This window comes from Macaca nemestrina, chromosome 2 (genome assembly GCF_043159975.1).
Source record: "Macaca nemestrina isolate mMacNem1 chromosome 2, mMacNem.hap1, whole genome shotgun sequence".
In the NCBI taxonomy this organism is placed as follows: Eukaryota; Metazoa; Chordata; class Mammalia; order Primates; family Cercopithecidae; genus Macaca; species Macaca nemestrina.
The window spans coordinates 115,749,609-115,761,835 of record NC_092126.1 but is presented as its reverse complement, the minus strand read 5'-3'; the positions used below and the strand labels follow the sequence as shown (position 1 = coordinate 115,761,835).

The 12,227-nt window shown below is 53.2% G+C and overlaps 1 protein-coding gene across 3 annotated transcripts; it reads right to left on the bottom strand.

Annotated features, from left to right (window-relative positions):
- Positions 1-901: 901 nt before the first annotated feature.
- LOC105480537 (protein phosphatase, Mg2+/Mn2+ dependent 1M) lies at positions 902-5,725 on the bottom strand. Of its 3 annotated transcripts, XM_011739566.3 has the most exons (10): positions 5,437-5,725; positions 4,686-4,803; positions 4,269-4,523; positions 3,702-3,814; positions 3,255-3,339; positions 3,039-3,157; positions 2,788-2,851; positions 2,425-2,532; positions 2,165-2,313; positions 902-1,820 (listed from the first exon to the last, which is right to left on the bottom strand). In XM_011739566.3, exons 1-10 carry the CDS (start codon positions 5,658-5,660, stop codon positions 1,676-1,678), a joined length of 1,380 nt encoding a protein of 459 aa, XP_011737868.1. In that variant the 5' UTR covers positions 5,661-5,725; the 3' UTR covers positions 902-1,675. The 3 variants fall into 3 exon arrangements, with proteins under 3 accessions (XP_011737868.1, XP_024648217.1, XP_011737873.1); XM_024792449.2 differs by lacking the exon at positions 4,269-4,523 and having other exon boundaries at positions 5,437-5,675; XM_011739571.2 differs by lacking the exon at positions 5,437-5,725 and having other exon boundaries at positions 4,619-4,686.
- Between the last annotated feature and the right edge of the window lie 6,502 nt (positions 5,726-12,227).

The following is a 12,227-nucleotide window of genomic DNA, read 5'->3' as shown; positions in this document are numbered from 1 at the left end:
CGTCTCTACTAAAAATACAAAAAATTAGCCGGGCGCGGTTGTGGGCGCCTGTAGTCCCAGCTACTCGGGAGGCTGAGGCAGGAGAATGGCGTGAACCCGGGAGGCGGAGCTTGCAGTGAGCCGAGATCGCGCCACTGCACTCCAGCCTGGGCGACAGAGCGAGACTCCGTCTCAAAAAAAAAAAAAAAAAAAAAATACAAAAATTAGCTGGGTGTGATGGCGCATGCCTGCAGTCCCAGCTACTTGGGAAGCTGAGGCAGGAGAATGGCTTGAACCCGGGAGGTGGAGGCTGGAGGTTGCATTGAGCCCAGACCGTGCCCACTGCACTCCAGCCTGGGTGACACAGCGAGACGCCATCTCAAAAGGAAAAAAAAGTGATGGTAGAGACTTCTGTTTCCTGGCCAAAAATTCTCTCACTGGGGCTCACCCAGGCTGAGAACTAGGGAAACTGCAAAGAAAACATAGTCCTGATTACGTGCAGGCTTACAAGGTGGAGCTAAAACTAATCCACTGGAAGGTAACAAGAAACAGCAATAGGTATCCTTTTTTTTTTTTTTCCTTTTTTGAAACAGAGTCTTGCTGTCACCCAGGCTGGAGTGCAGTGGCGTGATCTCCACTCGCTGCAAGCTCCGCCTCCTCCCGGGTTCACGCCATTCTCCTGCCTTAGCCTCTGGAGTACCTCGGACTACAGGCAGCCGCCACCATGACGGGCTAATTTTTTGTATTTTTAGTAGATACAGGGTTTCACTGTGTTAGCCAGGATGGCCTTGATCTCCTGACCTTGAAGTCTGCCCGCCTCGGCCTCCCAAAGTGCTGGGATTACAGGCGTGAGCCACCACACCCAGCCAACAATAGGTATCCTTAATCCAAGCTGTACAGCAATTCATGATTCACAAGTCTCTTCTGTAGAAAACATTTAATAATAGGGAGGTGATGGAACAACAAAGCAAAGGCAGTGTTGGGGCATCAGACCAGGGCAGGGCTGGAACTAGGGAGAAGCAACCAGTTAGGAGGCAGGCTACTACAGGTAACAAATGGAAAGCCCTCTCACCCAGCCAACTCCAAGAGTTCCTCTAGTCCCTTGTGCTTTACCCCAGACTTTAGCCCCAGAGCCTGTTCCTCATCTCCAGCAAAGAATAGCAGGGCAGGACCTGAGTTGGTCTCTTTTCAGGGGCTGTCTTGAAGATGGCTGTTTTAGCAGACATGAGGCTGCCCAAAGGTTTCTACAAGCCACCCTGCGTGGACTTTGGGGGTTGTTGAACGCATGCTCTGACATCCATGAATTGGAGACCTGGATCTAAACATGGGTTAGCTGCCCATCCTGGCATCTTTGGCTAATACCCTTAGCCTGGGTGCCCCTGAGAATGATACTTTGGGCTGTTGAAGATCCTGTCTGAGGAACCTCACATGGGTTTCCTAGTTAACTTGTAAAGTCACTTTGCCAGAGGTTATCACCGCAAAAAGCAGGACCTGGTGGGCTGGGCTCTCCATACCCTTCCAGCTCTGACTGCCTGGCATAAATGTTCCTCTTGAGATGGATGTGTGTTGAGGTGCAGGGAGAGCGCTGGGCTGTGGCTAGGGATAGGGCAGGCAGGATTTGCTCTTGGTCACACTGGAGGGATGCCCAGACCACACCCGGGCACTGGAGCAGTTCTGGGATACAGTGTCTGAATCCTCAGTGGCCACTGCTCTCTTGGCCCTGACTGTGCAAGGGAATCACGAACACAGAGACGTCATCGTAGGACACCTGCCCTTCCTCTGTGGGACTGTCTTCCTTTCCCTGTGTGCTGTGTATCAGCATCTGGGCCAGCTTCAAGAACCTGTGAAGACCATCCTGCAGATAGACTTCAGGGGCAGAGCAAAGGGGCAAGGCCAGCCCTCAGGAGAACTCACTGCACAAGGCTGGACATGGGGACCCAAGCAGTGCAGTCCGACTGGGGACCAAGCAAGCAGCAAGCCTGGAAGGGCCATGGGCTGAACCACAAGAGACTATATCCAGGGATTTTTGGAACCCTAGTCTCCCCTCCTCCTCCAAGAAGCTTGAGACAGCCCTGATCCTGGCCAGCTGCCAGCTCATTGTCAGTGCTATCTTCTCAGCCATAACTACTTGGGCTTGCTGCTGGCACCAACCCAGGCCCAGGCAGGTCCCCAGCAGCTACAGTACCTGTGTGGGTCCTCTTGGTTCCCAGGGAGGAAGCTCCGCACCAGCCATGCCACCTGCTCGTTGGACAGGACATCCCAGAGTCCATCAGTCGCCATGACAACCACATCATCCTCCTGTAGCTCCAGCTGGCCCACATCCAGCACAGTCACCTACAAGTTAAGCCTGAGGATCTTGCACACTCCCTTCCCGACTCCCAACAGCCTCACTGTCCGCCTTTCTGGGCAAATGGAAGCTGGGTTGGACAGCGTTTCCCCCCTTACCTGTGGGACAGAGAGCAAGAAGGGCTTGAGCTGGATGTTCGTGTCTAGGACTCTGAGCTGATGGTCTCCCAGCCCCCGGGAGACAGCCAGTGTTCCTAGTAACCGAGCCTGAGGGAAAGTGAGGTGTGAGGTGATGGCAAATGGCTCCAGCAAATGCACAAGTACCAGGCCCTAGCACTGCAGAGCACACAGGGAGAGGTGGACTGTGGCCCTTGGAAGCCTTAGACTGAGAAAATTCCTGGACTCAGAGCAAATCCCAGGCCACCAGCCACAGCTACCAGCAAGAGGCAAAGAAAGGAGCTCCCACCTCTGCAGGGGACAATGAAGAGGGATTCTTGGGGTTAGGGGGTGCCAGGCACTGACCTGCCTACCCTGTCCATGGATCAGTGGGTACTTGAGATCCGATTTCTCCACACGTTTGTAGCTCCTACCAGAAGCAGAGCCAGCATCCATGCAAGCCCTGTGCCCCATCTCATCTTTCCCCAACTCAGGGCCCAGCTATCACACCCTCACAGTGTCCACCCTGCCAAGGTAGAGGGGGGCTGCCCCAGGCCATACAGCTGGGACTGGATCCCAGGGGTCTCCCTTCCCACCTGTCCACCATCCCCACTCACCAACCACTCATGTGGTGATCCCTGAACAAAACCTTCTGTCCCAAGTCATCCCCCTTCAGCCGCCGAGGGAACTCCAGTCGGGTGAACTCGCCAGCCAGAAGCTCAGGGTAGACAAAGGCCTGGGGTGGGGAGGCTGCACTCAGGTCATACTCACTCTTGTGGCCCTGGACCCAGGAGTTGGGGCTTCACAGCCTCCATGCTGCCAAGGGCACCTACCAGCTGCTGGATCCGCTGCCGCTCAGTCTCTGGGGTGAACTCGAAGCTCAGTGGCCGTATCTCATCTCTTCGCACCAAGATTGCCCTGGATTGAGGAGAGAAGGGAGAGGTCTAGGAGGGGGGCTCCACCCTCACCCATGGCCACCCTCCTACCAGTCCTTCCTCCAACCACCAGGACCCAGCTCTGCCCATGATGATTCCTTAAAGCCCTCCATGACTACCTAAGACCTGCAAGGGTGAAGGCTTAGCCCTTTAGCAGGGCCCCTGAGGTCCCCGCCCTCCCCAGCAGCTACTGTCCACCCTCACACTCAACACATACCAAATACACATAATTCAGCCAGTCAATCCTTCCTACTATCCCTCCACTTCCAGCCACCTTTGCTTGTCCCCATTGCTGCTTGTGCTCTCCCCATCCCACCCTTGCCCACCTTCCAAGGGGTGACTCACCTGCTATCCCCAGCATTGGCCACGTACAGCTTTCCCTGCAGGGACACAGCCACCAGGGCTGTGCAGCCGCCCACCTGGCCTGAGGCCTCCAGCTCCCGCCCGATCACCTCGTCCTGGGGCAAACCAAGGCCACCTTAGCTGCTGCCTGTTCTGCCACCATACTACTTTGTCTCTCGATCCCCACCCTACCCGACAGTTCACTTCTACTAGCAGGCCTGACAGTCCCAGCCCAAAGTCCAGCCATGCCTCCAAGATCCCTGCAGTCAGGAGATCTAGACAAGGGAAGTGCTACTCAAAATAGGAAGAGAAACCAGCCACTGCACCAAGAACCAAAAGGGTATTCAATTAGATGATGCAGGTAAAAGCACTTAGCACACAGTAGGCGCTGGATAAAATGAGAGGGTTATGCTGACAGTGATGGCTGTTAGTAACAACCCAACCAACCCAATCTCATCCTCCCAATCCAAGGATCTGGTGTGATGACCATGGGTATACAGAGATGCCATTTCCCGAGATCCCTAGGGGCAAAATCTCCACTTCTTTCCCAGCCAAAAGCCACACACTCACACATTCCTGAAAGGCACTCTCCAATGCCCCGATCACCAAGTCTTCTGCCCTGATGCCCTTTTCCTCCACAAACTGAGGGTCACTGGGGCAGATGCAGCGGCCATTGAGGTGCATGGGGGGCTGAGTGGCCACCAAGCCCTCTACCACCGCCTCCAGCTGCCGGCGCAAGCAGGAGTGCAGGGTGTTGGCAGCCAAGATGGCTGCTGCAGGACCGCCGTGCCCATCGAACAGTGCCCAGTAATGGCCTGTCAGGAACTGCACAGGAAGGGCTCAGTGTCAGCCTCTGCCTGACTTCCCCAGTTGTCCCCTGACCCACCCTGAACTAGAACATGGGGCAGCAGGGTAAGAACCTCAGCCTGCAGGTCGTGGCCCCAGCCTGTAGGAGGGATTCCAGTCAAGAACTCAGGCTGCGCTCACCTCCTCTGGGCACAGGGTCAGCCACTCTTCTTCAGCCCCAAATTCACATCTCCGGATGCACAGCTTCCCACAGGCGGCTTGATCCTCATTGAATTCAGATTTCTCTGCATTGATAATCCTGAGGCCAGGAAATGGTAAACGACCCTCCAGGGACACACCTATGTCCCCATGGGCACAGGAGAGGACCCCTCCCTCTGGGGCAACAGCTCCCCAGTGCTGTCCCTAACACACACTTAAGACAACCACGATGTAAGCTTCCTAACTTCAGTGGCCTCATGGTTAAGGTAAAAGTCAGGGCCCAGCTCCTCTGGAGCCTACCTGGTGACCCTGGGCTAGAAGGTAAGGGTATGTTGCCATTCCTGTCCCCTGCCCTGTCGCAGCCCAAAGCCCTGTCCCATACAGCGCAGGTCATACCCAGGGTGAGATGGTGGGGGTAGGGGGCGAGGGGAAATCTCCAAAGTCCCGAATGCTGGAACTCTACCGAGTCTCTGGGCCTCATCTTGGAAGCCCCTGGGCTGCAGGTCCTTCCCGACCTCCTGTCTTCTCTGAAGGGGAGGTCGGAATCCCAAGGAAAACGCAGGGTCGGGATGATGGGGACGTTGTCAGGATTCCGAGGAGAGGGCAAGAAGGGGCTGTCCACAGGTGGGTGGGGGCTGTCACTCACTCAGCTTCTCCCGCTTTCTAGGCCGGCGCAAGACCCGAGGCGGGCTCCGGCCCGGGCCCGAGCCAGGGGTCGGGAAGGGGCACTCACTCGGCGTAGCCTGCATTCCAAGGCAGCGTGCGTCCTCGCGCGGGACTGCGCACGGGCCGGGAGTCTGGGCGGCGCGAGGCGTCGGCTGCCCCGGGGCTGGAGCTGGAGCCGCGCAGGAAGCGGGGCCGTCGGTAGGGCACGGGGCTGGCACGCGGCCCGGGCGGCCGCGGCGCGGGGAGCGGCTCCCCAGGCAGGAAGCGGCGCCGGAACCAGCCGGCGGACATGGCGCGGCGGCAGGGGGCTGCCCGCGCAGCGCGGGGCGCTAGGGCTGGGCAGCCCGCGGGAGGAGGAAGTGGGTCGGGGGCGGGGTCGGGGGGGGTGCGCGGGCGGGAGGCGGGGCCTGGGGCGTGCGGAGGGGAGGCGACGCCCCCCAGCCCCAACCTCAGCCTGGGAGCGTGTTCGCGGCTGGCCTGCTGACTCCAGGGGTCAACCCTCGCGACCGCCCGAAGAAGCCCACGCCGGCATCAGCCCCATTTGACAAGCAGGAAAACGGAGGCCCAGAGAAGCGAAGTGGCCTGCCCAGCGTCTCACAGTAGCCAGGGAGGACTGTTCACCCACGCTTGTGGGGCACTAGTGGTTGAGAGGAAAAGCCCCCCACACTTCGCGGGGCCAGCGTCGCGCAAAGCCTCAGATCTCCTCCTGCTGGGTGGGGACGTGACGCAAGGGGAAGATGGGGACAGGATGAGCTGGGAGGTGTCAGACCCGCACAATGAGTAAGTGTCTCCGAGCACAGGTTCCTTCAGGTGGCCTCGAATCCTCTCCACCCCCGCCTGCCACCCTCCACCCCAGACGGGCTTAGTGGTCACCTTGGCTTTCCCTGTCCTGAGAGGCTGCTGCCACCCTTGAGGACAGTCTTCCAAATGGCTGTCCCTGCATTCAACATGTCCTCGCAGAATAGACAGCAGGATCCTTACTGGACTGTGAGTGAGTGATGGACAAGAGAAATCTGTGTGAGTGTAAAGGGCAATCAGTGGTCCCCCAAAGGCTCCTGCTGGTCCGAGTTCAGACCTGGGACGGAGGGAAGTGAAAGACGAGGAATCATCTTGCGGTCTCTCAGCCACTGGCTAGCTGTCACCAGGGGGTCAGCAGCAGTGTCCTGTTCACATCTGCGAGTTAATAAAGCACTTTGTCACTCTTTTTTTTTTTTTTTTGAGACGGAGTCTCGCTCTGTCGCCCAGGCTAGAGTGCAGTGGCCGGATCTCAGCTCACTGCAAGCTCCGCCTCCCGGGTTTACGCCATTCTCCTGCCTCAGCCTCCCAAGTAACTGGGACTACAGGCGCCCGCCATCTCGCCCGGCTAGTTTTTTGTATTTTTTAGTGGATACGGGGTTTCACCGGGTTAGCCAGGATGGTCTCGATCTCCCAAAGTGCTGGGATTACAGGCTTGAGCCACCGCGCCCCGCCTTTGTCACCCATTTGTCACTCAAATCCAACTCCCTGTGCAAAAGTGTAACTTTGGCCGGACGCAATGGCTCACCCCTGTAATCCCAACACTCTGGGAGGCCGAGGCGGGCGGATCATTTGAGGTCAGGAGTTCGAGACCAGCCTGGCCAACACGGTGAAACCGTCTCTACTAAAAATACAAAGATTAGTTGGGTGTGGTGGTGTGCGCCTGTAATCCCAGCTACTCAGAAGGCTGGGGCACAAGAATCGCTTGAACCCGGGAGGCAGAAGTTGCAGTGAGCCGAGATGGAGTCACTGCACTCCAGCCAGGGCGATAGAGCGAGACTCAGTCTAAAAAAAAAAAAAAAAAGAAAGAAAGAAAAGAAAAAAGTGTTACTTTATATGGACGATTCTGAGGCCCATGGAGGGGAAGTCTTGGACACCCAGGGGTGTGCTATTTCCATTACGACAATGCAGCTGACTCAATCCTCACCCCCAAGGCACTTCTCTTCCCCTTTCCTCCTCCAGGAAGCCAGGGCTTGCCAATTGAAAGTGGCTAAGGCTCCACAGCCCAGTGCCCCCATATGAGCTGTATGAGGAGTCTACCTTCACCTCCACTCCCTAGCCCAGGCAGACGCTCAGTAGGCCCCACTTCCTCCCAGCAGCTAGCCCTGCCCCAGTGGGAGTTCCTCGGGCCGAAGAAGGAAGGTTCTTAGGGCAGAGAGCTATGCCCAACACCCACTCCCTCCGATGACTCAGTTCCAGAGCAGGCTGGGGGCTGATTGACTGAACCCACAGTGTGTGCTGGGCCCACACTGGGCACAGGAACACAGTACTAATGGAGACAAGTCAGGCCTCTGCCCACCAAGCCCCCTGCAGTGATGGTAGCAGTTCTGGTGGATGCTGCTTCATCCAGCTGGCAAGGGGATAGGGGCCACCTCAGAGAAAGTTTCCCAAAGGACCTCTGAGCTGAGAACTGTCACTGTGACAGAACAGAAATGTACCAGGGTGGGGCAGGCCCAATTCAGTCTATGGGGCCACTTTCTTACCCTCACCAGTTGATGCCTCAGAGGATTTTAAAGTCTAAAATTGGACAAAACAAAGCGCATACACTCTATTAAGCCTTGTCCTAAAGTATTTTCACAGAAGCTCTGGGCAACCAGATGTCATAGGCGGTCTGTTGCACAGCTTAGCCATTTTCTATTTTCAGAGCCATGTGGAACCACATGGCAATCCCATCCTCTCTGTTCCAAGGTGGCCTGAGTGTTCCTTCAGTGCTACCAGGCTCTTCTGACTTCCAGGGCTCCTGAGCGCCTCACTCTTGCCTGGATCTTAAGCCAGTGTCTCCTGGTTTACTCCCTCATTTTGCTGAAGTGCATCCTTCAACAACTTTCCAAGAAAGGGTGACTGGGAGGTACTTTCCTGAGAGAGATTATTTATCTATCTTTTTCTGTGAATGGTCTGTTTGTATCCTTTGACAAACTTTCTACTGGGCCATTCGTCTTTTTCTGTTTTGTTTTGTTTTTTTTTTTTTTTTTTTTTTTTTTTTTGATACGGAGTTTCGCTCCTGTTGTCCAGGCTGGAGTGCAACGGCATGATCTTGGCTCCCCGCAACCTCCACCTCCCAGATTCAAGCAATTCTCCTGCCTCAGCCTCCTGAGTAGCTGGGATTACAGGCATGTGCCACCACACCCGGCTGCCACTGGTCTTTTTCTTATTGGCTTATGAGAGTTCTTTATATATTAGAGAAATCAGCTCTTTATTTTGAAATGAGTTACAAGTATGCTGTTTGTAACAAGTTACAGTTTGTTATTTGTGTTTTGGCTGTGATGGTGGCTTTTTCCATATAGACTTCATTTTTAATGCAAATGGTTATTGATCTTTTCATAAATGAAAATAAAAATGTCAGGAACCCCAAATTTGTTATGCTAAAGGGAGAGTTAAGCTTGGAGACTGAGTCACACACACTGGCATTCCTTTTTTTTTTTTTTTTTTGAGATGGAGTCTTTCTCTTCTGTCGCCCAGGCTGGAGTGCAGTGGCATGATCTCAGCTCACTGCAACCTCCGCCTCCCGGGTTCAAGCAATTCTCCTGCCTCAGCCTCCCCAGTAGCTGGGATTACAGGCACCCGCCACCATGCCCGGCTAATTTTTGTATTTTTAGTAGAGACAGGGTTTCGCCATATTGGTCAGGCTGGTCTCGAACTCCTGACCTCAGGTGATCCACCCGCCTCAGCATCCCAAAGTGCTGTGATTACAGGCATGCTAGGATTACAGGTGTGAGCCACCGCACCCGGCCTCTTTTTAAATTTTTTTAAAAATTTTATTCCGGCAACACTTCATTCTATGCTGTAGAACTAATGTTCTCCAAAACTGTCATTCTTTTCCCAAATGGATACCTGTTACCTTGCAACCTTGTGTCAAAATATTATGCATTAACCAGATCTCCATAAAAAGGCACAAAGCCTCACGCATCTCCAGGTGACTGCACTCACAAATTGCTCATCAGTAAATTCTTTGCCAGTCCCTAAAACTTTCAAGATGTATATCCTCCTATAAAACAAGCACATGTCAATTGCAACTTTAGGTCTGCAACCTAAACCTAACTCCTAAAACCAAAGTCTGTTAAATTTCACACTGACAATGTCAATTACAAGTTTATCTGCCCAGGTGCAGAACAAGGATAGGATGAGATCAATCATTCCTCCACCTACCCTGAGACCTCTGCATAATTGGCTCTTCTGTTACTCCCTGTTCTTCCAGTGCTCAACCTATCTTCCATATAGCCTAGATTTACGGGACACTAATTAAGAGTCTCACAAAAACATAACCATTTGCCTCACTGTCTTCTCCCCTTTATTAAAGAAATGTACAAATATTGAGCCTCCTGAAAACTTCTTGGGAGAGCACAGGCCACAGACGTTTCTGTGACTTGTGTTGCTTTCCTGGGCACGCTCAAACTCTGGCTCAATAAACCTCAACTGATTGAAGCTCTTGCCTCAGTCTCTTATTTGGTTAAGATTTTCTTTTTTTTTTTTTTTCTATAGACTAATTTTGGATGTGAAAGATTTTCTTTGATGGTTTCTGTGTTTGGTGACACAGAAGTTTCCTCCACTCCAAGATTCTACAAACTGCTCCCTTTGTTTCTTCAGTATTTTTAAATTATTTTAGAGAGGGTCTCACTCTGTCACCCAAACTGGAATGCAGTGGTGTGATCAAGGCTCACTGCAGCCCTGACCTCCTGGGCTCAGGTGATCCTCCGGCCTTAGCCTCCCCAAGTAGCTGGGACTACAAACGTGTGACTGTGCCTGGCTAATACATATCTATCTTTTAATCTATCTGTCTATAGATACGTATATGTACAGATGGGGTCTTGCCATGTTGACCAGGCTGGTCTTGAATTCCTGGCCTCCAGCAGTCCTCCTGCCTTAGCCGAGTATCTGGGACTGCAGATGTACATCACCATGCCTGGCTAATTTAAAAATATTTTTTTTTTGGTAGAGATGGAGTCTCACCATATTGTTGTCCAGGCTGGTCTCAAACTCCTAGGCCCAAGAGATCCTCCCACCCTGGCCTCCCAAAGTGTTGGGATTACAGGCATGAGCCACTGCACCTGGCCCCCAACTTCTCGAATAAAGGAAACTATGATTCTTGGGCACACTCACTACCATGTGACATTGATCAAATCACTTCACCTCTCCAAACCTCAGAGTCTTTATCTCTAAGACGGAAACAGTAACACCTACCTCAGGGGCTGTCATGAGGATTAAATAAATGTGCCCAGCAGGTAGTAAGTGTACAAAACAAAGCCTCTAATGGTTCATTAATACATTTACTTATTTTGCAATTATTGGCCACCTGCCAATGCTGGGCACTGTTCTAGGCACAGGGGATACAGCAAGGGCAAACACCTAACACTGGTGGAGGGAAGACAATAAACAAATACGTAAAGGTATGTGCCAGGTAGTGATAAAAGCAAAGAATGACCCATGGAGAGGGTCAGCTGGGTAGACCACACAGTACCCTACCTTGTCACAGTTTATCCAGTGAGGGACACTTTTACAGGGCACATGACCTTAATCTTTTTCATTAATCTTGGTTAATTCGTTTCCAGGAGGTCAAGTCTCTTGTGGTTCTGTGGAATCACCAACTGCTCCTGTGGATGTGGCTTGGTCTGAGCTGATGTAACAAGTAGCTCTGTGTTGCTGGCACTATTTGGCTGGAGCAGGGTTCAGTGTGGGAGGCCTTGCCTGTGAACTGTTCCAGATGGCAAGCTGCAGGGCTGCATAGCACTCCATTTTCCACTGTGAGTGCTTGAGGGGACAGTGATTAGCTGATGACACAGGCCCAGTCCTCAGGGTGAGCACAGGAAGATGAATAAGAAAACCCTTCAATTCTGTGTATGCTGGGTTCTCTGGGGATGAGAAACTCAGGGGTTGGGGGGCACAGAGGAGGCCTCAATGCAGGCTAGTGAGCGTGGGGAGCAAGATAGTAAACGGAGCTGAAGCTGGGGCCAGATGCCAGGTAGGCCACACACTTCATCATCACATCTCTTAGCAATCCCAGCCCAAAAAGCTGGCCTCCTTTCCAATCTTCCCAGCCAAAGTCCCTGGACAAGCTGATTGGACCAACCAGAGTCAGATGCTCATCCCTGACTCATCACAGTGGCCTGGAAGATGCCACATGTTGACTGGATGGTAGCAGCAGGCAGGTACTGGTATCAGTAAGACAAGGCTGCTGGATATAGACACAGGTCATTAGGACATGGGAAGTTCCTCAGACTCACCAGGCTCTGGCCCTCTTTCAACCTCTGGGCCTTTGCACATGCAGTGCTCTCTTCTCAGAAAGCCTTTCTGGCTGGGACTAGCGGCTCACACCTGTAATCCCAGCACTTTAGGAGGCCATAGGCAGGAGGATTGGTTGAGCCCAGGAGCTCCAGAGCAGCCTGGACCACATAGGGTGACCCTCTTTTTTAATAATAATAATCATCATCATCATAAATATATATATATATGTGTATGTATATATATTTTAAAGAAAACCTTTCCACCGGGCGCGGTGGCTCACACCTGTAATCCCAACCCTTTGGGAGGCCGAGGCGGGCAGATCACCTGTAGTCAGGAGTTCGAGATCGGCCTGACCAACATGGAGAAACCCCGTCTCTACTAAAAATACAAAATTAGCCAGGCATGGAGGCGCATGCCTGTAATCCTAGCCACTCGGGAGGCTGAGGCAGGAGAATCTCTTGAACCCGGGAGGCGGAGGTTGCAGTGAGCCGAGATCGCGCCATTGCACCCCAGCCTGGGCAACAAGAGCAAAACTCCGTCTCAAAAAAAAAGAAAGAAAACTTTTCCCTCCACTCTGCTGGGCTGTTTCATTCTCCCCTCTAGGTTTCCAATCTTCGCCTTCTC

What these genes read in the sequence shown, in the direction of transcription:
- LOC105480537 (XM_011739566.3), bottom strand. Translation starts at nt 5,660, where the DNA reads ATGTCCGCCGGCTGGTTCCGGCGCCGCTTCCTGCCTGGGGAGCCGCTC. An exon ending in GATCACCACATGAGTGGTTG is followed by an intron (nt 2,852 to 3,038) that starts GTGAGTGGGGAT and finishes TGCTTCTGGTAG; the next exon opens with GAGCTACAAACGTGTGGAGA. An exon ending in AACCAAGAGGACCCACACAG is followed by an intron (nt 1,821 to 2,164) that starts GTACTGTAGCTG and finishes TGGTCTTCACAG; the next exon opens with GTTCTTGAAGCTGGCCCAGA.